Source organism: Chenopodium album, chromosome 25 (genome assembly GCF_948465745.1).
Source record: "Chenopodium album chromosome 25, dcCheAlbu1.1, whole genome shotgun sequence".
Classification (NCBI taxonomy): domain Eukaryota; kingdom Viridiplantae; phylum Streptophyta; class Magnoliopsida; order Caryophyllales; family Amaranthaceae; genus Chenopodium; species Chenopodium album.
In genome coordinates this window covers 35,232,044-35,258,405 of record NC_137858.1, presented here as the reverse complement: position 1 = coordinate 35,258,405, position 26,362 = coordinate 35,232,044, and the positions used below count along the sequence as shown (strand labels likewise).

Genomic DNA, 26,362 nt, shown 5'->3' with positions numbered 1-26,362 from the left:
TTAAGCAAGGGAGGAAGGGTGGTAGGGCTACCTATGGACGACAACGATGGCAACGATAGGAGGGAAACAACAAGGTGGTCGGAGTGGTGGTGGTTGTGGCGGTGCACGATGCTAGCGGCCAAAGAGGAAAGAAGGGGAAATGAGGAGAGGGAGGAAGGAAGATGAAGAAAGTAGCTTGGGGAGGATGATTTTAAGCAATGTGACTGATTTCCATGACTATTTATAGCCTCAATTGGATACAATTTCAACTGTCTCAATCAATGCAAGGGCAAGTGGGAGGTTCTAGTCCCATTTTTGCCGACATGGTGGAATTTAAGGAGCAAGAAAATGGTGTTATGTTCGGCAGCCATAAATTTCGATCTGTGGCATCAAACGACAATCACACCATTGAAATTGAAGCTCTTGATGTCTCGAATAAGCTGTCAAAATTTCAGCCAAATCGGACTACATATGGATCTTGATTGGATGTGATTTCCAAGACCACTTAAGTTTGGATTATTTTAGAGTTGAATGATGTATAAGGGGGTACGTGGAGCATTATTTGTTGTTCCAATGGTTAGATTAGGGTTGACATTATGACATAGCCCCTCTCATCTACCAAAAAAATCCAATACAAAGAATGTCTCCTACAGTTTCCTTATCTTTTCAAAAAAAAAAAATTAATGTCCCTAGGTACTTAATCATCTAAATGCAAATGTTTAAACCTAAATGTGTGCGATTTCAAGTAAACGAGGAGTAATATAACGGTTTATTCCGAAAAGTCCGTAATATGTTTGGCTATAAACATTACGGGTAGCAGCATAAATCCTCTCCTTCCTTTGTTTTATCCTTGTACACTCCATAGCTACACTTTCTGTCATATCAGTAACAAAAACAGACTTTAATGGAGGATTAGGATTAGGGTTTTCAGCAGGAGAAAATTGAACCATTCAACCAACTTAACTACCACCATGTCTTCTTCACTCATACCAAAGCCTACCTCACTATACACTCATTCTTCTCGCTCTTCGCTATTTGCTTTATCAATCAATTCAACAGTTTCCATTCAGTCAGTCAGTTTTCCGAGGAATTTCACCACTCGACGCCGATTATCACTCAGAATTCGTGCTTTGAACAATTCTTCTTCTGATAGTAATACCAACGACACTGACATTGGCAATTCCCAGGTCTCTTTCTATTCGATATCTATTTTTGTTTGATTCAGTGTTGAATTATGTTGATTTTATGCTCCGATTGATGATTATATTCTTGTCATTGATTGCTATTGCTTTTTGAATGATTTTAGAATTGCTAGTTGATAGAATTGTTAATTAATTAATTGCAATTTTAGTATTTTGTGGAGAGGTTTTATGTCGAATTGCTTGTTTTCGAGATTGAACTTTAATGCCATAGAATCTGAAATGTGCAGTTGTGAATTGTTATCTTTGTGTAATCTGAATTCTTCTTGGTTATGAATCTATGATGATAAAACTTTAGTAAAATCATCGATATGGTCAAGCTTGTAGTCGCTTTGAGAGCCGAACAAGGGCATAATATTAGGCCCGGAATCCAGTTTATACTATCGCGTCATGAAATTAGGTCTAGGTAGAGTGTCAGACTCATAAAGTCATAGATGAATTAATACAGAGAACAGAGGAAGTAGGTTATAGACTTACAGGAATCCGAGATCAATTTTGCTCATTCTAGTTTTATAAGGATTGGGCTTTCAATTTGATCAAGAATATTTACGAGAGAAAAGGGAAAACATTGCTACTAATGTGGGTTATACATACTGGAATTTATAAGAATTCCCTAAAAATGAGAAGATTGATTTCTAGGTTTAGCTCAAGTGCTTTATTGCTTGCTTATTCTCTCGTTGATTTTGTGAATACTGTCAGTTGAAACAGCTTTGCTTGATTGCACGAGAAAGTATTTGTTCTGATTTCTTGAGTAATCTAGTCTTAGAAACTTTACAGGTCTTTTTTGTTGCCTTTCTTCTAACTGACACTTCTCAGATGTGTGCTTTAGCAGAAGGAGATGCTGTACAATTTGTGTTTCTTTTTTCTTTTCCAGCAAGCGGTTTTCTGTGATAAAAGACCATTGTGTTTTATAATAGGTTGAAGAATGAGCATTGTGGATGTTCTATGATTAAATTTGATTAATCTATTGAATAAGATTGTGCAATTTAATACCTGACTGTTCTAGTAAGCTACATTTAGATTTTGTGATGCAAAGATATCTAGAATTCTAGATATCCTTTTCAAATCTGTCCAAATTATACATTGAGCATTACTAGAAGGGTTTCTTTATTTTGTTTATTTATGATATTATTTATTTAGTTTGTGTTGGGGTTGGGAAGATGATTACAGGCTTCACATTAAAGAGAAAATTAGAACTCTTACCTTGTCGCCTCAACCTTGTATTTAGAAGAAATTATTGACTGACACTCTGCATGTTTTATTTCTTGGTTTCTAGCTTTTATTGCTTGTCTATAGTCATACTTAGATATTCTCATCAATCCCCCTTTTTTTTTTTTTAAAAAAAAATTACCTTCACAATGTCTGATTTCTACTTACAAAGAGATTACTGTAGGTCTACTGGAGTAATTACGCCTTCTCACAATGATATCTTACTTTTTCAAATTACCAGCCAAAAAACAGGAAGGATATTCTGCTGGAATATGTGAAAAATGTGCAACCAGAAATTATGGAATTGTTTGTGAAAAGGGCGTCTCCACAGGTTTGCGTTTTGAACTTCATAATCTTCTTTTTATTGTGAATTCATTGTTCTGGAAATTCATATATGAATTGTATTTGTATTCCTTGTCACTCCTTAGGTGGTTGAGGCAATGCGTCAAACTGTTACAAACATGATTGGCAGTTTACCCCCACAATTTTTTTCTGTAACTGTAACTACTGTAAGTCCTCTAACCAGGTTGTATCTATGCCTTGATGTCCATGTGTCCTGGCATTTCACATTTGCATATGAGTATAAGTTGTAGCATTTTGTTGATCAGGATTTCTACCACTTGTTTCAGGTGGCTGAAAATCTTGCTCAACTTATGTATAGTGTAATGATGACTGGCTATATGTTTAGGAATGCACAGTTCCGAATGGAGCTCCAACAAAGTTTAGAGCAGGTTGCTCTTCCTGAACCACAAGAAAATAAGGTAACACCTTTCTATGTAATGTTTTAATTCTTCCGACTGAAATTTTCTTTTGGGTTTCTTCTGGTCCTATGCCAGACTTCGTAACTTAAAAAGGTCAATCTTGCAGGATGCTCCAGATTATGCTCCAGGTACACAGAAAAAAGTGTCAGGTGAAGTTATTCGGTGGAATAATGTCTCGGGACCTGAGAGAATAGATGCTGAGAAGTACATTGAGCTGCTTGAAGCTGAACTAGAAGAATTGAATCGTCAGGTTGCCAGAAAATCTACAAATGGTCAAAATGAGCTGTTAGAATATATGAAGTCTCTTGAACCCCAGAATTTGAAGGTGAGGAAGACCAAAATCTTGTTTTTAATCAGAATGGTTATACTTCGTATAATAATTGAAAGCACACACACAATACAGTTAGAATCTTCTCCTGCTGCTCGAGTTTGTATGACATAATTGTGCCTCTGAGTTTTATCGATTTTAAAAATAATGCCACGAAATTGTTTTATTTTATTTGCTTGTTACAACTATTTAAAATACAGTCACCTTGTAAGCTTTGCTTTTCGCTTTAATATTTTTCACCACTTTTTATTTTTATTATTGCTTTTACAATATGCCTACGAATGCATGCACACCAGGATTAGGTGAAAATTATGTATTGTGTTAGAAGGCTAAGCCATTTTCTATTTATAATTCATACGTTATTGAATTGAGGATATATGGGGGTTCAAAGCTTTCTTTTATAGTGTAAAACGCAGGAGTTTCCGAGCTGAGGCACGATCACGCATTGCACTCTTTTTTTGGGAAATTGGTTCTACATTTGTTTGTTTGTTTGTTTTTGTGGCCAAAATGCATTTACTTTTTGTGAAAGATTATTTATAAAATCTAAGCAGCAGAACCAAAAAAATGTGAGAGAAGTAAGTAGAGAATGAAGTGAGGGAAAAAGGGGAATGCAAGGCAATCGTGCAAGCTTGAGACAATGGTGCTGGCACCTTTTCGCATCTCAAACTTGGGAGGCACTTTATAGGATCCGTCTGAGCTTTTAAAGTTTCAAGAACTGCTAGCCATCAGATCCATACTAAGAAGTGACATCCATATCCAAGTCTAAGCATCATAATAGTTAATAATAAGGACTACTTTAATAAATGACACAACTTGCATAATTCTTGTATGCATTTGTCCTAATTCTTATTCTCTAGTATACTGAGGTTTTACTTGATTATTCCAGTAGGGATCTAACTCAATTGGATAATTGTTCTTTGTGTAGGAGCTGACAAGTACTGCCGGAGAAGATGTCATTTTGGCTATGAACACATTCATAAAGCGCCTGTTGGCTGTTTCAGATCCTGCTCAAATGAAGGTATAGAGCTGTTCAGATTTCATCTTTTTTTTAAAAAGAACCTTATTTGGACTTCCATTATCACCCAGGCTAGCACCACATTAACTGCTAGCATATGCACCTTTTTAGTTGAGAGAGGTCTGGTATTCTCATGGTAATTGACTGTCTAAGGAAGAGAATTAGTTTTCATTGAAACTCCCTTTTAGTAGTAATTTGATACTCCGTACTTAATTAAACATGTCCAGTATTCAGTGGGAATCTGATATGGCTTTAATTGGGGACAGTAAAACATGCATTTGAGTTTTCCACTTTGGTAGTCTTTTATGAGGCTGCTGGGTTCTGAGAATGCTTTCTGTTTTTGTCCAACTAAAACGACCTTAAATGACCTCTTCTCTGAGTCAGCTACTAACTAAATAGCAAATAATTGGAGAACCACTCACTCATACCAGCCAAAAAAGTAAAAAAGAGTTTTTTTCCCCCCTATTGAAATACCATAAATGTGAACTAAGGAATTCTCAATTTTTGTTTTATGATTTTTAATGGGTTGATTTTGACTGCCTGGTTGCTAATATAGTGGAGTGTGCTGATATCCTTGCATATTTACTGCAGACTACTGTTTCGGAGACTAGTGCAACTGAACTTGGCAAGCTATTATATTGGCTAATGGTGGTGGGCTATGGTATCCGCAATATTGAAGTCCGTTTTGATATGGAAAAAGCACTCGGAAGTCCACCTAAGCTTGCTGAGCTACCTCCAGGGGAAATCATTTAGGCTCTGCTGAGAAACTGTCCATTTATGTTCTCCATTATTATGAATTCATCATTTTAAAGCTGCTTGTGACGTGATTTATTTATGTCCAGCTCTAGCTTAATAGAGGTTTATATTCCTTAGAGAATACTGTAGGTTATAAGATGAGACTTTCAATGAGAAATGGATGTTCAGCACACCCTCTTTCTTTTCAATACAAGTTCATAAGCCTATCATGTTTATGCAAGGGCATAACAGAAGTTTTGCAGGGCAACATTTTCAGAATCACACCTTAAAAGTGTTTACCCCATTTTACATTTTGGGGTATTATCGCACTATAACATGAATACTGAATATCATCATGGTTATTTGGAGTCGAGTGTAGGCATGGCTGTGGCCTCTGGGCTACATGGCCTGCTGCAGTTGTGCTGTGCTTGCCATGCCAAAGGATATAGGCCCCAACAACTTCAGGTCCAGGTTTAATTCTGCACTGCCAAGACACAGGCCCCCACGAGTCACGGTAAAGTTTTTTCCTATTCATTTAACAAGCCTGATTGCGTAGGCCGGTGGGCGACCCCTCCTGTTTGTGCTGTACTGTCACTGAAGAAACCGCAGCCTAGGCAGTAGGTGTGGCACTGTATCCCTGAGGGGCTCGTGTTTGCATATGCGTTGGACTATGCCAACACGGCCCACTTTTAAAGGGTGTGGTTATGAGTCTTGGTGCCCCTTAAAGTCACAAACATACTGTCAATGCATTTTTCATTGGGGAGATGATGGCGTTTAACAGAAGGAATTTCTGATATAGCTGCAGCTGGCAAAGGAAGTTGCTTGAATTTGTAGGAAGAATTATTAACGGTTCTCAATTATGCTCAGAATAATGATAGCATTGCTCTGCTTAATTATGAATCACGAGCAATGGAATATTTAGTACCAGTGACAAGTGGATTTTTTCATCTTTAAATAAAGTTTTTATCTTTTCATTTGAATAAGGAGGGTATTAATGAATGGAAGCAGGCAAGTAGTAATTAGATTTTATATGGTTTAGAATCTTCAGATTATATTTCAAGCAATGACTCCAATGACTTTTTTTTTTTGGAAACTAAAGAACGACTCCGTACTTGATTTGAGCAATACCATGGTCGATCAATGTTATATCGACCATGGTATTGGTTTGAGGCTATTGTTGTCACAATGATTTCCGTACTTACATTTTAATTTTTATTTTATTTTATTTTTATTTTTATTTTTATCTAGACTAGATTAGACTAGAAACTTGATAAATTTAGTACACAATATTCAATTTGAGCATAGCTCGGATTTAGGGCCTGTTCACTTCAGGTTAATTTCAGTTCAGCTCCGATCAGTTCAGTTCAATTCACTTCCTAATTTCCTTCTCTCATAAAATATTCATTTCAGTTCTATACTTTTATTCATATCAACTCTAAATCAGTTCAGTTTAGCTCAATTCAGGAAATGTGAACATACCCTTTAATCAATCGGAATGAATTACTATGTACATCAATTCTTCACTGCACTTACCGAGAAAAGAAGGACATCCACCACCATTTAAGTTTCCTTTTCTGACACCTCTTCCTCACGTCCGTGCACAAAGATGATTTGTTTTGGTACAAACCACTAAAAGTATGGCCACTTTTACAGTTTTACTCCCTAGTATAGTACTCGTAGTATAATATTGTACTCGTAGTGATTGAATGCTTATCATCTAAGTTATTGTTTCTTAAATGTTTATAGTATAATTTGTAGACTGCGAATGACTTCAAATAGAAGAAAAATGTCTAACTCTATTTTACAAGTCCAACAATTGCATTAACAATATGCATTTAGAGCCTTGCTGCACCTATTTAGAGCCTTGTTTATCTTAAAAATAGTAGAGTTTTTTTTTTTTTTTTTTTTTCTTATTTTGACTCCAAAAACTACACTTGACTTTTGTTTATCTTTCGTATTAACAATATGCACCTTGTTGAGTTGTTGATGTAGATGAAATATACAAGTATAATTACCTATCATCCAATCTAACTGAAATTTATGTTTTTGACCTGTTATCCGGTACTCTTTGGTCATACTTATACATCAATTGCTTTTATTGTGCTAGAATATATGAGTATACCATTTATCAGGCATTCAAGGTCAGCAAATATGCCAAGCATTTGAGGGTAGGAGGAGATTAAAAACATAGTATAATCCTCAAAATTTTACTTTTATTATACTACCTTTATTTCTACGTTATCTCTCTTATTACCAATATTAACAACCTTTTGTCTATTTTGTCTTACTTTATAGACTATTTTTACTTTATTCACCTTTTTTCTTATATTCATCACATCAACACTCTATTTATAATGTTAAGAACCATTGAAAATGAAGGTAGACAAATAGTACTATACCATTATCTTATTTATTGGCCCTAGATTTATCTTCCCTTATTTGAACCTATTAACTTTTATCTCATCTAAACTTGTTAATTCTTATCTTATTTGATTTTATATGTAGTATAAATTTTTTTTTTGAAAGCATATTTAGTATAAATTTATTAGACCTAATATAAATTTAATCAAGGTAAAATCATCTTATATAAACTTATCTAGACTTAATAATTTTAAAATATGTGAAGACAAGGTGAAACACTAAACTTGAGGAGTAGATTGAAGAACATAATTAGTGAATTACTTGTATAAACTCAAGGAGTTATTTTATCCATAATTTTTTTGATAGAACTTCATTTACTAGGATATTCATTAAGGCTCATCGGAGCCTACCTCTGCGCAAAATTATTAATTTATTTTAAACATAAGAATATATCATTTTCTTAGTTATTATGAATATTAAAGTTGTTTTTAAAAATCTTTAGTTACTTTAGTTATACTTTTAACTAGAGATTGAAGGTTTGAACTTTACCCCTGTATTTTTTGGTTCAAGATCCGCCATTAAAGTATATTTTGGTTTGTTGAGTTGTTAAGGGATTAGATTACCCCCCCCCTTCTTATTATTAGAAAGAAAAGTAGGTCGTCACTTGACTATTTGTAAAGAGAGTAACAAGTGAACAAATAATTTATTATTACGTACATACGAAGTACAAATACGTCAGAGTATTACATACGAAGTACAATGATTCTCGTAATAAAATGAAAGAGGAAAACATTTTTAAATATAAAGCAAAATTATTTCTATATTCTTGTAAATTTCTATATTTAGGCCTCCTACAACTAAAAAAATCCAAGCTTATCTGCGTTGTAAAAGATTAAAACACCAAAAAAGCAAGAAGAATGGGTTGTACTTACAAAATTGCACCACAATTAGAAAAAATGCAAATTGGCAAACACAAAAAAAAAAAAAAAATGTAAGAAGAAGAGAGTAGAGTGCAGTGGTGTTTGTGTGTGCAGTGATTGGTAAGAGCGAATCAAATTGTCGTCATCGAAGCTGCCATTTCCATTCCCACCAAATAAAGCATCCCCCCTTTCTCTCTCCTCTTCACCTTCCTGCATTTTTTTCCCCATTCCTCTTTCTCTCTCTTCTCTCCATCTTCTTCTTCTTCCTCCTTTTTCTAGAGAGAGAAACACTGAGAAAGAAAGTGTTGCAGAGAGAGGAGAGAGAAAATAGTGTTGTTGTTGTTGTTGAAGCTTTTTTGTTGGCGCCAATGGCGAATCAACGGCGGCGCCACCATCATCTCCACCATGGCAACACCAGCATCAGCCGCCTTTCTCGCCGATTTCTTCCTTCTGTCACCGCCATCGTTGGCGCCTTCTTCCTCTGCTTCTTCGCTCTCTCTCTTCTCGCTCCTCGTCCTTCTCGCCTCCTTCACCATGGCCGCACTCGCAGCTCATCTTCCTCTTCTTCGGTAATCTCTCGCTTTCGCTTCAAGCTGCAATTTCAGCATTTTATTTTTGGATTAATTTGTGTTTTTTGTGTTTTGCTAAGGATGATGATGCTTCCGTCGGAGTTTCGATCTCTTCTGTTCCGGTTAGGGCTTTTGATTGCTTTTCGATTAATTTTGGTTTATTTGAATTCGATTTTGTGATTTTTGAGTGTTGCTTGGATCTGATTTTTTTATTTTTATTGTATTATGAAATGTAGGATGTTGGAGGAAAATCTAAACATGATATTTGGAGGTCTAGAGATTCTGAATTTTTCTATGGTTGTAGCAATGCCAGCAGTAAATTTATGAGTATGTGTTCTTTTTCCTAGCTTGTTATTCTAATTCTTATTCATTTCATGCTGATAAATTCAGTTTTTATAATTTGCAGTATGAAGTAGTATTTTGTATTAGTGTAATATGTTGCAATGTCTATTTTCCCCTTTCATTATTCAGCAATAAGTTAATTGCTAATATACCTTTGCTACTCGGATATTTGCTTATTAGATGTCGTCTTCATATTATAGGTATATGTTGAACTGTATCTTTGAATGAATTAGTTGAAATAGCTGTAGAATCATGTGTGATAGTTAATGTGTGACTAGTTTTGGCAATTGTATCTATAAGGATGTTTGAATATAATAGAACGTTAGATGTACTCGTCGTTGTAGTCTTGGGAGGTTAGGGGAGTAATTAAATATGCTGTTTGGATACTGTGCTTAATTTAGTGTTTCTAATATGGTAACAGTCTTGATACTATTTGCATATGGTTGTCTAATCTCAATTTCATGACATTACAAAGGATCTTGGATTTATTGTCATTTGTTTGAACCTGTGGTTTCATTCTCATTCTCAGAAGCTGATACTATAACACATCGAAGTCGTTATTTGATGATTGCTACAAGTGGAGGCTTGAACCAACAAAGAACAGGGGTATATATTGCATTACTTTGTTATATATGCATTGAGTGGTCTGTATATGGTTTTCTGTTTATATGTTATCTTATTTGCTTTGGATCAATTGTGTCTTAGTTTGTAAGTCTTTCCATCAAAACTGTTTACTAGTCTCTGATGTTTGGCCTTTTACATGTAACACGGATACCTTTGCTCTTATCTAAAGTGTTTCTCTGCTTGATTACATTTAAGCTTTAAGAAATGATAGGATTTTATGGACTATATGAATATATGATTACTTATCTACTGTGCTGTTTTGGAACCTGTTTTCGTGACCAAATTGTGAAACATAAATCGGAGTTAGATTATTCCTGCTCAATCAAAAAGCATGTATATAGTAGAATGGATGATGCATTTCAAAGACTTTGCCTTTTCATCTATTGTATTTCTTAATAGCTGTTTAAGAAATTTCCAAATACCAGACCTATAGACTTTAGAAACTTGAGAACTACAAGCTGTGCTGTTGTTGGCTGTGCTGTTGTTGGCTGTGCTGTTGTTGGGTACTTCAATTCTGTGACATTGTGAATGCATTGCGGATGGATCACTGCTATGCATGGATTCTCAATCACCTTTTGATGTCAATAACTCAGTATCAGTGATTTTCTGCTCTTATTCCATACATAAACTTTCAGCTCTTCTGTGTTTGCAAGTGGGTCTGGTTATATATCTGTTTTGAGTATATCACTCTTCATCTTCCATAATTTATAGAAACTATCATTCCTTTTCCTCATTATACTGCTAGCTATTAGGATTAGTGCTCTGTCTTTGGGAGAACACTGCAAGTGCTGACTTTGGGCTACTGGTAATTGATACTTGCAACTTTTGCCAGATAATTGATGCAGTTGCTGCAGCTCGTATCTTAAATGCCACTCTCGTTGTACCAAAGTTGGACCAGAGATCTTATTGGAAGGATGCAAGGTTTGTTTTTGTAGTGATTTCCATAAATCTTCTTTAAACAAACTTCTGGCATGTCTATTGTTTCATGCCTAAACGAATTTAATGCTGAAGTGCTGGATATTGTTGTATGCTTGCAGTAATTTTGAGGACATCTTTGATATTGATTGGTTCATATCCTTCCTATCAAATGACGTGAAAATCTTAAAAGAACTCCCAAGCGGACCAAAAGTCACAACCATGCGAGTTCCAAGGAAGTGCAATGAAAGATGCTATGAAAAGCGAGTTTTACCTGTTATAACTAAAAGGCATGTAAGTCTTCAATATATTTCTTTTATTTATTATCTTAATTTTATTAGTTTATCAGAACCTTGTTATTTATTCATCTTTTTGCTTCTGATTATCGCAGTAAATTGACTTCCAGCTTATAACTAAGTATACTTTCTGAACTTATGACCACCAGAATAATGAAACATTTGCTATGTGGTTGCTGAAATTCAATTTTCTTCATGTCAACATGACTTGTGGAGTTATCTCATTGACATTAATTATTGTCCATCTTCCTTTATGACACAGGCTGTTCGGCTTACCAAATATGATTATAGGCTTGCAAATCGGTTGGAGACAGATCTTCAAAAGCTAAGATGCAGGGTTAATTACCATGCTTTGAAGTTCACTAGTCCCATACTAGAAATGGGCAAATTATTGACACAGAGGATGAGAGCCATGAGCAAGCATTTTATTGCTCTCCATTTAAGGTAGAGACAATATATCTTTGGAATTATATTATATTTATTTATTTATTTATAGCATTGCTATGTTTGTTAATCACAATTGCTATTACTCCAGTGCTCACGTGCTCATATAATAGTAATAATGCATAGATAATAAGTGACCTTTGTGTTAGAGTATATTTGGGTCTGCTTTTAGAAATGGTTGGAACTCTAGTTTTGATAAAACCATATGAGCTTTGTGATCGTAGTTTTAAAAACGCATCTTAGGTGCGCCTAGCCACAAGTTATGGTGAGGTGTATGATTGACTCAAGCAAAATTAGGCACGATGAGAACAATGTGGCTCACCTGAGGTGTAATTTGTTGAATGCGCTTGAGGTGCAACTACAAGTTGCATGTGAGGTTAAAGAGTATCTGTGAGGCCATGATACAGCCCCCCCCTTCCCCCCTCTCTCCACACTTTCTGTTTTCTAAGTCTCTCTCCCCTCTATTTGTTCAGCATTTCCATAAACAAAGTTGAGCTCTTTTTGCTGAAAATAGAATTAACTACTTGACAATGCTGTTTATTAAGATGTCTGCCTCTTGTGCATGGCTTTGCCCTGCGCCACAGCACTGGAATCCCTTTGCACCTTAAAGTGCCACATGTTTTATATTACTTGGGCAGTCACACTTAAGGTGACCTTATTCTGCTTCAATGCAGCATTACATGTATTGTTTTCTCCCAGTTGGTGCAGCATTCCATGTATTGTTTTCTCCCAGTTGGTGCAGCATTCCATGTATTATTTTCTCCCAGTTGGTACATGATTTTCCCTAGCTGCCTAGATTTTTGGAGATGTCAATTAGAATCCCCCTAGTTGCAAATCATTTCATCATAAATCTAGACATGATCTATCAAAACGAAGAAGTATGGGGTGGGGTTATTCCTTGTAGATTCACCTCTCCCTCAAACATTGTGTTTAGAGTTTAATTATTTGTAAATTAGGCTTGGACTAAGTTAAATCCTAGACGTGGCATCTGAGAGGAAGGGCAAAAGCTTAGGGATTTTCCTACCCTTCCTAATTGTTTTGCATGCAATAGAATTTTCAACTAGGCACTAATCTTAAGAGTAATAGTTGAATGGAATTCAATAAGTGGAGAAAAGGTTGATGTGATGGCTAGAGGTATGTAGTAAAAAAAATCTGAACTATTGACTTTTTTTTTTTGAGAAAGAATTTTATTTTATGATGTCCATTAAAGTGGTAATGGTATTGTGGGCAGGACGGAGCAAATGGTAAGAAAGGTCGTTTAATTACCACTAATATCCATTTACTCTCTCCTACCCGCAGTACCACTAAGAGTGACGAGTGTAATAAGAAAATTCATAGAACTCTGTGTTTTAGTGGTGAAATTATAACAAATGAAATTTTGTCCTGATAAATCAAAGAACTCTTTTACTATTTAATATAAAAGATTTTTTTGTTTAATGAAGGATATTAGTGATATGTTTTTGTCTGAACCCTGTGTGAGTAACAAGATTACGGGAACATATCCAATGTGTTATTGTTTTGCTTTCTTGTTTCTGATCTGCATGTCTAAGGTGAAGGCTTCACTATTTGAAGAGTACTAGGTCTCATCCTTTAGAAATTTTGTAGTACTAGGGATTTTGGTGTGCGTGATGCGCGCTATGGCTAATCTTTGAAAAGAATTTTTACAATTGGCCCTAATAAATATGCATGGTATTTAATTATAGTTATTTACATGTAGATGATAAATGTGTCAGATTTTGTAACCATGTAATATTTTTCAAAACTTTAGTAGAGTTAATTTAGATTTAGTGAGGAAGTGACAAAAATTTTTAAGTTCTAGAAAGGTAAATGTTTAGTTTTAGAAATGTAAAATGTTTGATATACTATTAGGGATATGTAGTAATACCTAGGAATACTTATTAGGGAAATGTATTAATAAGGAAAAAAAAGACTTGTTAAACTTATAAATAGGGACAAATATGTAAACAAACATTTTTATGTAAGAAAAAAGAGCTTCTAAAACTTATAAATAGGGTTAAGTATGTAAACAAACATTTTAAGGGGTATAAATGTCCTCACACTATTCATAAGAGCTCTCTCATACTTTTTAGAAGGTTGAGAAGAAAAAAGAGCTTAAAATTATAAATAGGGGTAAGTATGTAAACAAACATTTTAAGGGGTATAAATGTCCTCACACTATTCATAAGAGCTCTCTGATACTTCTAAAAAGGTAGGGATGGAAACCTTATACTTCCTCTGTTTTTTAATACTTGCAACACATCCCTAAAATGAAAATGTCACAATATTTGCAACACATTATAAATGGAAAGTTTTTTGGGAAAAGGTTGTACTATTTCTCTTATTTAAAGCACATGTCCCACTAAATAATACTCCAAAAAACCTCCCATCCCAAATTAAAGTGTATTACATCATGTGAACCCCACTTTTCTTAAAAGCGTGAAAAAGTGTGGGTTCCAACTATTAAAAAACAGAGGAAGTATGTGGTACACTAGTATAGGAGAATCAATAACCTGTCTTATACTTTCTAAATAGAATGGAAAGCTGTTTAGTGTTGTCAAAAAGAAACTGATATATATCCATGTCAATCATTTTTTGCATCCTGAATATTGTACATTTCTTGAGGAGGTGAGGCCCATGCAACAAAGATCAAACATTGATACTTATTGGCTCTGTCAGGCAATCTGCTTCTTGTATAAATGTTTTGAGAGACAATCTTTGATAGTCATTTGGGCCATTAAACTTGTTGTTTACTAATTATTATATCTGATGCACTTGATCAGATAATAACGCGTTGAATGTCTCCTGGTAACATTTTTTTATTTTTATTTTTTATTTTATTTTTGTTATATTTTTTTTAAGAATGATGACAGTGCTTATGAGACAGTTGGACGATTTCATTTGTGATAATTTGGTTTAAAATTTGATCCATCCTAATTTTTACTGCAGGTTTGAACCTGATATGCTTGCATTCTCAGGATGCTATTATGGTGGAGGGGACAAGGAAAAAAAAGAACTGGGTGCTATAAGAAAGAGGTGGAAAACTCTGCATGTAAGAATTATGGCCTTTTCATGGCTTGAATGTTGACAACATTGATTTTTTAGCCTACAAAGTATGTTTGATTTTATACGAAATTGATTGGCCGAAGACAGTACCCAACTTGCTTTAGTTTTCAACCTTTATTATGAATTCCCTTTGATATGATTATAGCTCTTTAGCTACCTATTGTTTTGCATAGTTCAAATCTAAAAACAACAATACTGTAAGAGAGCTGATTGCCCATTGCTATGCAGGGAAGCAATCCAGACAAGGCAAGGAGGCAGGGAAGATGCCCGCTCACTCCAGAAGAAGTGGGGTTGATGTTGAGGGCTCTAGGTTATAGCAAAGATGTTCATATTTATGTGGCATCTGGTGACGTGTATAGGGGAGAAGAAACCTTAGCTCCACTAAAGCTGCTCTTCCCCAATTTCCATTCTAAAGAAACAATAGCCAGCAAAGAGGAGCTAGAATCATTTTCCAGGTTTTCTTCTCGCATGGCAGCACTTGACTTCATTGTTTGTGATGAAAGTGATGTCTTTGTCACTAACAACAATGGAAATATGGCAAAGATTCTGGCAGGACGAAGGTGATTCCCTATATTTTGGTCTCAATTGTGGCAAGAAATTCAGATATTGAATATAGGTGCTAACTAAATTTGCTCACTTTTTTTTAGGAGGTATTTTGGTCATAAGCCCACTATTCGTCCCAATGCTAAAAAGCTATCTAAGCTTTTCCTTAACAAAGGTAACATGACTTGGGAAGAGTTTTCTTTGAAGGCTCGTTCTTATCAGAGAGGATTCATGGGTTTGCCACATGAGGTAAGACCTGGCAGAGGTGAGTTCCATGAGAATCCAGCTTCATGCATTTGTGAAGATTCTGATGCTAAGGCTATGAGAGATGCAAATCTCCGGAAATTTGGGTCAGGGAAGGATCCCACCAAGAAAGAAGAAGAGACCGAGGATCATGAAGCTGATGATGAGTCGGAACCAACAGACCCAGACACTGATGGAGATTTGCTGCTTCAAGAGAGACAGCCAGCAAATGAGACCATGCTAGATTATGAAGGATTTTTGACAGATGAACCTGAATTAGAAGATATGTTATCAGATTAGACAATTTTGCCCTTAAGAGAGATATTGTCTTTTCCTCTGGGATAACGGATTCTGGAGTAAGCTGGGAGCTGAATTTGTTAGGTCCTGCCTACATATGAGAATCTGTACAAAGTTAAGCAGACATAATGAGGCTCACGGCTTCTAAGCGTTCATTGAAAGATTATGCAACTTTGAAACTGTACATTGCTACAATGGTCGGATGCAGAGATCTTAATTCCAATTTGGAGAAGTGCCACTGGTACGAAATTTCAGACTACCCTTTCTGTTGGGGTACAAATTACATGCGTAATACAGTTTGCAGCTTTACAGATTAGATAGTTTCTTTTGTAGTTAAAAATTTTCCAACTTATTAACCTTGCGCTAATATTGCCATATATAATTTAATTCTAGATTTAGCTTTTAGTTAGTATATCAAATTAATTGGTAGTAATTGCTGACCATATCTGATATCTTCTGCAATCTTTTTTCTGCATCCAATATTATTATTCCCATTTCCCAATACTCACTCAGAAAATTATTACCTCTACAAATCTTGGCAGAGGTTGGCAGAGGTAGGAAATTGATACCTTTGAAAGATGTAAATTTAGTTATCTTAACAATTGGGTCTCAGACATGTGGAGTTCACCTGAATATCAGTAGTTGTTCCATTATTAACCAAGTAGAATTCGCAGACAAAAGAATAAATCAATCATGGAAGAATAACATGCGATTCTGTTACACCTTCAATTTCTACCATGACAAATGAATTTCACAAATCAGACTAACTAGAATGGAATCAAAACTAACTAGGAAAATTGTTTTCCTTCGTCATGAGGGAGGTGACAAATCTGTATCATCGTCAATAGGTGGTGGTGGTGCAGGACTTGGATAGACACCTGGAGGTATATCTCGTGGTTGGATTGAAAGCAGCTGTGTTGAATCACCCACAACATCCGCCCATCCATAATGCGGTTCAGCCCTTTTATACACAAATCATCAAACAATGGATTTTAGAATATATTCCCCAAACTATAAAAGAGATCAAAACTATTACGTTTAAAAGGAATTTTCAGTTGAAAATGTGAATATAAAGGCTTTGTCTTACTCGTAATATGTTCCTTCATCCACCACTATATCCCAACTTTCTCCGGTTGTGCTTTTGCCATACTTGTGTACTTTGCTGACAAAAGGAAATGAATAATCAATATATTATGTCCTACTTTGTAAAATCTAAGGTTATAAATTATAATTGCCTCCCAAAAGTTTTAAGCAAACAAAAATAACTGCATACCCATTTCCAAAATGCTCTTCTCCCCATGTCCTAGACCACCCTGCACATCAAAACAAATCAACATTTCAGTTTCACAAGAACATCGTTTAAACATATAAGCAAGTTTCATCGGACAAATAAGATTCCTATATTAGATTTTTGTACAAGATGAAAAATTGATGAACAAGAATTAATCATTATTAACAACATATTCAGCATTGAGCCAACAGATAAATCAGTTCAGTCAGATTGTTAACTGCTAGTAATGGTTCCTTAAATCATTAGTATCATAGGTGAAATAAAAAAACTAAGAATGTCATTATCTTTGCTCTACAATATCATAGTATGTGTCAGTAGAAATCTAGTAGTGCAGGCCCAGGAAAAAGGCTTGCATATATGGGCTAGTAGATAGGAGCTATGTAGCACGGAAGTGACTCAGGTTTTGGAAACAGAACCTCAAGTCCCATGCCATTTCTGCCTTTTTGGGCTTTGTTAGCACAAACACGAGGAAATCTCAAGCTCCAGAAGTTTCATGCTTCCTAGGATAGGAGCACATATGCAGAGAGCCTTAAATCATCACTGGTACTCTAAATCTCTGATGTGTTATCTCTAGGCATAACTAAGAAGTCATTCGAGTACCAGGAAGGCGGGAATACTAAACATTTTAATTACATCCCAGCTATCCCTTAGTATTAATGTTTCTTCTCTTGTTGGAGTAACAAAGTGAAAATGGCAGGAAATTGTCAAAGTGTAACGACTTAAGGTAGTCAATATGTATACAGGCAATCTGCAGTAAAAGACTGAAATCATGAATGTCAGAGAAACATAGCTTCACATACGTTCATCACTGGGAGATACATGCCAAGTTTCTCCTTGGCGTGAACCAATGCCAGAGAAAAACTTCTCCTCCCACTTGTCTCCCCATTTAGTTCCAAGTTCAGTCTCGGCCCACTTATCTGTCCTGGAAAAGGAAAAAAAAAACATTAATTAATCCACACTTCATACCTGAGGGAAGTATTAAAGCAGATACGTTGCACATGGAACATGCAAGTTTTGACAAAAGATCTCATAAGATATTGTTCTATAGTCTACGAAATAGTAGAAGTGCACCAATGATGTAATCATCAGTTTTCCTGTAAGAAAAAAATTACAGCATAGCAATACTAGAAGCAAAGTTTATCACTTCCAATGACCAAGTAGTGAGAATCAAATCAGAAATGGCATATTAAGCAAATCTTTATTCTTAACACACTGTTCTAGGGTTGTGCAACACCTACCCTAACAAATCCCATTAGCAAATTCTTTAATATAACAACACGCAAACATAATAGCTTAAACACTTAAAGGTTAGTTGACTATCATGGAAAGAGTGGGCAACAGATTTCTCCAAAAGAACAGAATTTGATAATATCGTATCTTTTGTTTTATTTGATGAGACACAGTTTATCCTTAAGCCACGGAAAAAGCACACACAAACACAATTTTAGCAAAGATTGGCTTTAACCATTTTAAGACAGATCCTCTTCCATCGTAATGCTCTCCCCACTTTTCCCACCATGACTGTTCATTCAGCCTGCCATACTTGTGTGCCCCCTTTTCTGTCCAACCTTTAGCATCATATTTCTCCCACCTGAAGGCAATTAATAAATAAGAAGCATGTTTGTCATAACCATGAATAATCAAAGATTATAGTTCTTGGATACTTACCATTTTTCATACCATCCAGCATTTTCAGAGCCAGATTTAGCCTGTTTCTGGGCACTTCTCTCTATCCTAGCTATATTACTGCCAAAAGAAGGGTAGCATTATTCTCTATTAACTCCAGAATGACGTTGGAAATGGTCAAATTTAAGATGTGCTAGGAGCAAGCTTCAATTCTAAAGGCATAAGAGCAGAAATTTCCTACCTCCACTCATCTTGGTGCAGCATTTCTTGCCATGTTTCCCACCATGAATCTCCCTCAGCATTTCTTCCAGATTTCTCAACACCTGTTATATTTGCCAAGATGAGAAGCCCAGACAAAAGGTTTAACCATCAAAGACTCTTAAGACACTAGTCAAAAAGACCTATATACTATAAACACAACCTTCTTCCACACATAATTATTTTATAACATTATTTTAACGGTGAAACCATACACACAAAAAGGGAGCTGGGAAAGGCTAATGGCTAAAGACCAATTTACAATCTCAATCTAATCGAGGTGAAACTAATCATAAGCATAACATACACGATTAGACTTTTTCCGTAAATTAATAAATCTTCTATATGCTTTCATATGGAAACAAAAGAAGAAAAGAAGTCATATTATAGGGGGGATGGCTAGCCATGCTTCTGGATAAATTTAGAAATTTTTAACGGTTTTACCCACAGTAAACATGACTTGGGTTGAAAGTCATTTTTTTCTAAGAGGGGGAACCAAAATAGGACTAGTAAAGGTAAACATGTTTCAACCAATATGGAGCCAACCAACATCAGAACTTACTCACAGTCTTCATTAGGTTTTGGTACATGGTACTAGTACTTTTAGGCAATAGTTACACACTCAATGCTTAGTTTACGTTAAATTGAGTATTGTCAAAATGTCACCTGCTTCCAAAGAATTATAAATGATTTCAATAACATATGAACCCTGCCGCATATATATATTGACAATGTCACAAAATTTTACAATGAAGGCAAAGCTACATTTATTCAGCTCTCTGAGATGGGAACTATATAAAACCCCAGTATATAATTATCCGACTACATAAAAACTTGAATAATGAAATGAACTCATACAAAAAGATGTTTGTTCTTCACCAACCCCCTTAATCTAGTAAAGATGCATACAGCATATATTCACTCTACTACAGGTAAGTTGACCTACAGGTACACAACTAACAGCCAAAGAATTTGTTATGAAAAAAGGATAAAATATGTGTACCTAACTCTTTGTATCCAGTCCAGTCACTTTTCTCCCACCACTGTCAATAAAATCAACAAATCCATTAAATCATCCATGTAGGAGACAATGAAAGAAAAATAGCAATAATCTTTTTGGCATCAAAGCTATGAACCATCAAGTTACCTTGGAAAGTAATATGCCTCCTGGATAAGATAAAAAGCACACATTTTTTCCAAGGGAGGGAGAAAGTATCATACCGTTTCTTTCCATTCAGAGGAAGCATCTTGGGACTGACCACCCATTCTTGTCCATCGGCATCTATACCCATTTTCCCCAAGCTCTTCCCCACTTTCACGATACCAGGTACTGCCATCTTCATTGATACCGGTTTCATTCACATTTTCATTTACCAAGTTTATGCCCCAATCTTTCTCATTTGCAATGCCAGTGTCTATGATGAAGAAAAACAACAAAAATATGTTGAGAACAATGATGGATTTTGCATGCACAATTATACAATCCACAACTATTAGCCCCCTTCCCATTCTACATAAAATAATTTAAACCATAACTAAACATATCCAGATACCTCTCTTGGGCGGCGTGTCACGTGATTGAGGACCAGAGTTACGCGGACTACAACGAGGTTTAGAATGAAAGCGGACTCTGCAATAAAAGACAAGCCTATTAGGAGCTGAGTGGGACAATTGTATTAGTTTGTTACATTTTATAGGTTATAATTTATTATTTCTACTCCATTAACTGAATCTTTGTACAATCATTTATCTTCTTCTTCTTCTTCCTTTGTCACAATAAACACAACAATGCTCTCAGTAACTGGAAATATATTATCAACAGTCCTGGACTCCTGGTTATCCTGAACCTTAATCAATTTATGCAATAGATCTATTCATATAGCACAACTGTCACATATATTGACTAATGAGTAGTGCTGATACTATACAATAAATTTCAGGTCAACAACTCATTTCCCTCAGACTAAAAAGATTCAGAATTCTATTGCAAATACATGAACACAACTTTATGAGATTTATGACACATTTTTAATAAACAATTTATAGCACACAAACTTAACAGATTCAGATTGCTGAACTGATGAGATTTACACACCTGCACATGCACCAAAAATGCAACAATCATACAGAAGAGTGTCCCTCATATGCAACAGGCAAAATGATGACTCCCTTTCATTGTTGGACCCAACAATGATTGCCAATTTATCAACATTTATTTTTAATTATCATGAACTAAAAATCTAAAAATGTGCTCTTGTATCTTGACTTTCTTCTTCAAAGAGACTTTAGTGATATATTGTGAAATGGACATCTAATGACTTCTAATCTGCACCTCTGCAGTCCTTACCATAGGCAAGAGCCTCATGATAAACACTAAACGCTGACCTTAGTATATTTTTGTCCAAACAATCAAATCTTCTCAAAGTCGCTGATTTCAACACTCACAAAGCATAAAAACTTGTTCCAATTTGAGTCACAAGACCACAACAAACTATTCTATCCTCACACATTTTCTTTTTATTCATTTTTTATGAATCCTATACTGCTTAATTCAAATGATTATGAGGCAGTATAAGCAGCTTCAAGTTAATTTTGTAAGACACCATATCAACTTTCATCAATAACCAAAATATGAAAATCTCAAGCTGTCACTACCAATTACTAGTCTGCTAAATACTCATTACTCAACAATTGAAAAGTAACCGTCACCTTTCCTATAAAATTCACAAACTTTAACCAGCCAACCCTGCATATTAAGACTAAATCACCCACAAGTACAATCCTATTTGATTATGTATTCCCAAACTAATCTCATTCCAATTCACAAAAAACTACAGTCACTAATCCATCCTCAAATTATTGACAATTTTTTTTACATGCTACAACTCGCTTCAAAATGAGCGGAGCCAAGTCTTCTAATTAATTTTGCTATACAATGGCTTTTAACTTCGCCAATCAATTATTGAAATTTCTCCAGCGTTTAGTTACCAACTACCACTCTTTAGAGCACTCATTACTCAATAATTTAAAACTGACAGTCTCCTCGAGTGTTAAATTAACAACTTCAAACAGCTGACCAACTACTTGACTGTAGAAATGCAGAATTAACAAACTTCAGACAGATAACCTTCGATAGTAAGACAAAGACGTCCTCGAAACTCTAAATACCAGCATTATCCTATTTGATTCGCATTTTCCATGAGCAAGCAATAACAGTTTGGCAGATCATCAATTCAAGCAAGAATGAACTCATTTCTCATACTCAAACTACATTGAAATACACAGCAGGATAATAATAAACCAATTCGCAGCAATTCAGCCAAAATAATTCATAAATCTGAATCAAAATCAAACAATTAATTAGAAAAATAAAAAATTAAAAATTAAAATTCCGCTACTGTATCTATAAATTCACAATTCGGCGAAAATGAAGGAAAATCCAACAAACCAAAAGTCACTATCAAACGATAAACAAAAAACAATAAAAGGATAAAGTACATTCCATACTTTAAAATCCAGCAAAACACAAAAGACGAATATCATAAGAATTAAAAAATGCATATATCAATTATAAAAAATTAAATAATACTCCGTAATAACAACAATTAAAAAAAAAATGCAAGGAGAAAAAGAATTAAAGAGACGTACGGAGGAGAAGCGAAAGGCAACGAAGGCAAAGCTTGACTACGAACCCTACGATTCGTTGAACACTTCTTCGGATCAAAGCGACGCCATTCTTCGCGTTTTTCGCCGTGTCTTTTCTTCGGAACTACTGCGTCTGAAGAGCAGCAACAGTCAATTCGTCGAATTCTCTCTCCTACTCCTATGCCTACATTTCCGCCGTCGCCGACACCGGAGAAAAATCTCCGGCGATGCCTTATTCCGGCGGAGGCGGAGATGTCGAAGCTTTGACAATGGAGTCCAAGGAATGAAACAGCGTCGCCGTGGAGATTACGGAGCTTAATGCTTAAAAATGGCGTCGTAAATCCGCCGGCGGAACTTGCCGCCATTAATGTCGATTTTTTCTCTCTTTGATTATAATCACTCTTTTATGAATTACTGGAATAGCATTTCTATCAATCAATTAATCAATAAATTAACAACAAATTAAATTCGCAATTAAACAATAAAAACATGAATAATTGGTGAAATTGTGTATGAACAATGTCAATCTGCAGAAATGAAAACCCTAAGTTTGAAAATGGAGGAAGGAAAATGGCGGAAGAAGGTTGAGAGTTGGAGAAGAAGATGGAGGTTGAAGAGAGAGAAAAAGGAAGGAGGAGAGAGAAAGAGAGAGTGTTTTGAGTGAGTGAAGGTGTGTTTAAATAGAAACAATGCGGGCGAAAAGGAGGAGAAAAACAGAAATAATTGTTACTACGTATTAATGAGTAAATAAATAAATCAGAAAATACGAGTAAAAAAGAGGAAGAAAAAGGGAAAACATTGTCTGAGGTTCCAGACAAATGTTTATTTTTATCGAGTCACACTTGACGCCGCTGATAGAAACTACGGAGTAGAAAGAGGAGAAAACTGCTACATCTTGAAAACCTTACATAATAAAATACTCCCTCCGTTTTTAAATATTTGCTCCACTTTCTTTTTGCAACCGTTTTTAAATACTTACTCCATTTTTTTATTTAGAAAGCTTTTATAATATTAATTCATTTCTCTTAGCTAATGGAACCTAATTTTATTACTTTTAGATTCTCTCTCCTCCAATTTATCTTTCACTAATCCCACTATCTATATACTCGTATTTTATTACTTTTTCCAATTTCTCCTAAAACTCCGCGCATGGAGAAATGGAGCAAGTATTTAAAAACGGAGGGAATACACTATAATTTGGACGAAGGGAATAATAATTTATATAGCTATTGATGATTAAATGTTTGTGTTACAATACTAGGCAAATATTTAAACGGGACAATTAAAAAGAAACATAATACTGTAAGATATATCTTAAATTAAGATATTAATTATCAAATGTACATTGAAAATGTTTTTTTAAAAAAATACAACAAAAATCGCACAAAACACAAATATATAGATTGAAAACGGAAGAAGAAGCTATCTCGCTCTAACAACAAACAGACGTACCATAGCTAAATATGATAGTCTACGATAGATCACAACATTACGACCAGTATTGCCACAACACCAAATTCTACCTTTGAGCACGAAATGAACGCCAGACCAACACATGAACACAACTTGTTTACCTAAATTGCTAGCTCTATATACATTAACTAATCTTGTTATACTTATTATAAGCAACTCATAAATGGAATATGTATTGTCAAAGTCGCACCTACGTAACATTTCATAAATACGATAATGAAACGGGACAATTTTGTGAATGCGAGAGCCGAAAATTTTAGGTGGTTTATATTATTTTTGTTTATAAAGAAAACTAAGATAGTTTGATAAAATATGGTCAAGTGCATACATTAGAAACCACACAAAACACAAAATGGTAAAATGTTTAAAGATGAAAGAAACAAAATAATCAATAACGACAAACAGATTTAATAAAACTTTTAGATTCAAAGTGTTGCAACTACCATATGTAACTAGATATGACAGTCGTCTCAGACTCTGATAGAACACGACGCTATGACCAAAATTGCCACTACACTAACACGAAATCCAACCCCATGAGCACGAAATGAATACAAGAACAACACATGAACACAACTTGTTTACCCAAATTGCTAGTTCTATATGCATTGACTAATTAATTTTTCCATACTTATTAACTCTTAAATAATATATGTATTGTCAAAGTGGCACGGCACCTTCATAACATTTCATAAAGACAAAAGGAATAATTATGTTGATGTGATAGTTTTAGGCGGTTTATATTATTTTTGTAGCCATACTTCAAATCTTTTTGTATACCTCATTTTGCATTTTGCACAATTAAATGCACACATTTGAGCACAATCATATTAAAGTCTGAATTCTTCCCTTCAAAAAAAAATTTTAAAGTCTAAATAAAAAAAATTTATATTATTAAATTATAGATTATTAAATTATATATTTAATAAAATTTCACATAAGTATGATCTTTTTATCTAAATTGAGAAATACTCGCTGTTTAAAAAAAAAATATAAAAGGTAATTGGTTTTTTTAGGAATCAAGTTACAATCCAGGCCCAAAGCATGTGTTATCCACTTTGAATGAATAAACTAGGTTAACCCCGTGCGATGCACGGTTTTATAATAAGAATAGATTAACTACTTCCTCCATTTTCCTAATTAATTTTTAATTAAATATGAATATACAATTCCCAAAAGTGCATAATTTCATATTTAATTAGGAAATTTCAATTAAATTATATAATTAACTATTGTTAGCAACTCATAAATAACTAAATAGCATATATAATATGTGTAGAAAACCCAAAATTTAAAATTTCAAATGGAAATTAATTTTCAAAGTAGTTAAATAGGGTAGCTTAAAAAAGAAAAGAAAATTATATGACATCATCCTTGCATTTTGGAGGGAAAAAATTAAATAAGAAAGTGACACGTATACAGTAATGACATCAGCGGTTGTTATTTTAGTATATATATAGATTGTTTGTGATTTTTTTTATTTTTTTTGTATTTATTTATTATATTTTTTTTTATCTTGTAAAATGTAATAGCATGTCATTGTAAAGGTTGTAGCTTAAATGATGTAATTTGGAAAATAATTAGGCTGCTCAAAGCTACAAGAAATATAGCTATCCATTTTGGATGTTCTAATGTTGCTATTAAAATGGAGGCTATGGAGCCATTGCAGGAGGAAGTAACATAACTCCGTATATTATGTTGCACTCCGTAGTTGGTATGTACCGTTACTACCATGATGTGCATCAATGTATCATGATCCACCAAGCTAAGCTTGGTCTAGTACTCTAGTAGTAAGTTTGTCACCTCACAACCAAAACGTTTTGGGATCAAACCCCATTAGAGGCAATTTGGGGTGGGGATTCCCTTACCCCACACTCCCAAATCGTCTTGCCCGCTAACCCAGGTTGGGTTGAACCTGTGAGAGGTTCTGGCCCGATAGGGCCCTTCTCCTTATCGGAAAAAAAAAATGCATCATGATTCGAAATTGACACTAAAATTCAATATTATGAGCATATATTTTTTTTGATCATGGTTAAAATATTATGAGATTTGAGATTATATAATGCAAAAATATAATTAAATAATCTATAAATATAGCAGCAAAAAAAAAAAAAATCTCTATAAATATAGTGACAATACTCAAGGCAAAATTCTGAACTGTTGTATGGTTGAAATTTGAGATGAATATTTAAAAATTATTTTAAATTGTCGAGATTTTAAATGCAG

The 26,362-nt window shown here is 34.6% G+C and overlaps 3 protein-coding genes across 3 annotated transcripts; 2 read left to right on the top strand and 1 right to left on the bottom strand.

Annotated features, from left to right (window-relative positions):
• The first annotated feature begins 792 nt into the window (after positions 1–792).
• Positions 793–5,417, top strand: LOC145614639 (uncharacterized). Its single transcript, XM_081669701.1, has 7 exons — positions 793–1,166; positions 2,629–2,718; positions 2,816–2,896; positions 3,017–3,148; positions 3,255–3,473; positions 4,402–4,494; positions 5,083–5,417. The coding sequence occupies exons 1-7, from the start codon at positions 951–953 to the stop codon at positions 5,242–5,244; spliced, it is 993 nt and encodes a 330-aa protein (XP_081525827.1). The 5' UTR covers positions 793–950; the 3' UTR covers positions 5,245–5,417.
• Positions 5,418–8,592: 3,175 nt separating this feature from the next.
• On the top strand, positions 8,593–16,343 carry LOC145615525 (O-fucosyltransferase 6-like). Its single transcript, XM_081670598.1, has 10 exons — positions 8,593–9,076; positions 9,157–9,198; positions 9,313–9,403; positions 9,948–10,024; positions 10,875–10,963; positions 11,080–11,251; positions 11,516–11,697; positions 14,644–14,746; positions 14,989–15,320; positions 15,408–16,343. Exons 1-10 carry the CDS (start codon positions 8,876–8,878, stop codon positions 15,844–15,846), a joined length of 1,728 nt encoding a protein of 575 aa, XP_081526724.1. The 5' UTR covers positions 8,593–8,875; the 3' UTR covers positions 15,847–16,343.
• A 123-nt stretch (positions 16,344–16,466) lies between these two features.
• LOC145615526 (protein EARLY STARVATION 1, chloroplastic-like) lies at positions 16,467–23,367 on the bottom strand. Its single transcript, XM_081670599.1, has 11 exons — positions 22,667–23,367; positions 20,572–20,648; positions 20,240–20,433; positions 20,022–20,061; positions 19,002–19,083; positions 18,803–18,880; positions 18,600–18,725; positions 17,935–18,056; positions 17,117–17,156; positions 16,931–17,005; positions 16,467–16,804 (listed from the first exon to the last, which is right to left on the bottom strand). Exons 1-11 carry the CDS (start codon positions 23,026–23,028, stop codon positions 16,654–16,656), a joined length of 1,347 nt encoding a protein of 448 aa, XP_081526725.1. The 5' UTR covers positions 23,029–23,367; the 3' UTR covers positions 16,467–16,653.
• Positions 23,368–26,362: the final 2,995 nt, after the last annotated feature.

Excerpts from the sequence above, each read along its gene's own strand:
- LOC145614639 (XM_081669701.1), top strand. The coding sequence starts at position 951 with ATGTCTTCTTCACTCATACCAAAGCCTACCTCACTATACACTCATTCT. Across the intron at positions 2,719-2,815 it reads TGAAAAGGGCGTCTCCACAG|GTGGTTGAGGCAATGCGTCA; the intron begins GTTTGCGTTTTG and ends GTCACTCCTTAG. Across the intron at positions 3,149-3,254 it reads CTGAACCACAAGAAAATAAG|GATGCTCCAGATTATGCTCC; the intron begins GTAACACCTTTC and ends TCAATCTTGCAG.
- LOC145615525 (XM_081670598.1), top strand. The coding sequence starts at position 8,876 with ATGGCGAATCAACGGCGGCGCCACCATCATCTCCACCATGGCAACACC. Across the intron at positions 9,077-9,156 it reads GCTCATCTTCCTCTTCTTCG|GATGATGATGCTTCCGTCGG; the intron begins GTAATCTCTCGC and ends TGTTTTGCTAAG. Across the intron at positions 10,964-11,079 it reads TCTTATTGGAAGGATGCAAG|TAATTTTGAGGACATCTTTG; the intron begins GTTTGTTTTTGT and ends GTATGCTTGCAG.
- LOC145615526 (XM_081670599.1), bottom strand. The coding sequence starts at position 23,028 with ATGGCGGCAAGTTCCGCCGGCGGATTTACGACGCCATTTTTAAGCATT. Across the intron at positions 18,881-19,001 it reads CTGCACCAAGATGAGTGGAG|TAATATAGCTAGGATAGAGA; the intron begins GTAGGAAATTTC and ends TTCTTTTGGCAG. Across the intron at positions 18,057-18,599 it reads AGAGGATCTGTCTTAAAATG|GACAGATAAGTGGGCCGAGA; the intron begins GTTAAAGCCAAT and ends TTCCTTTTCCAG.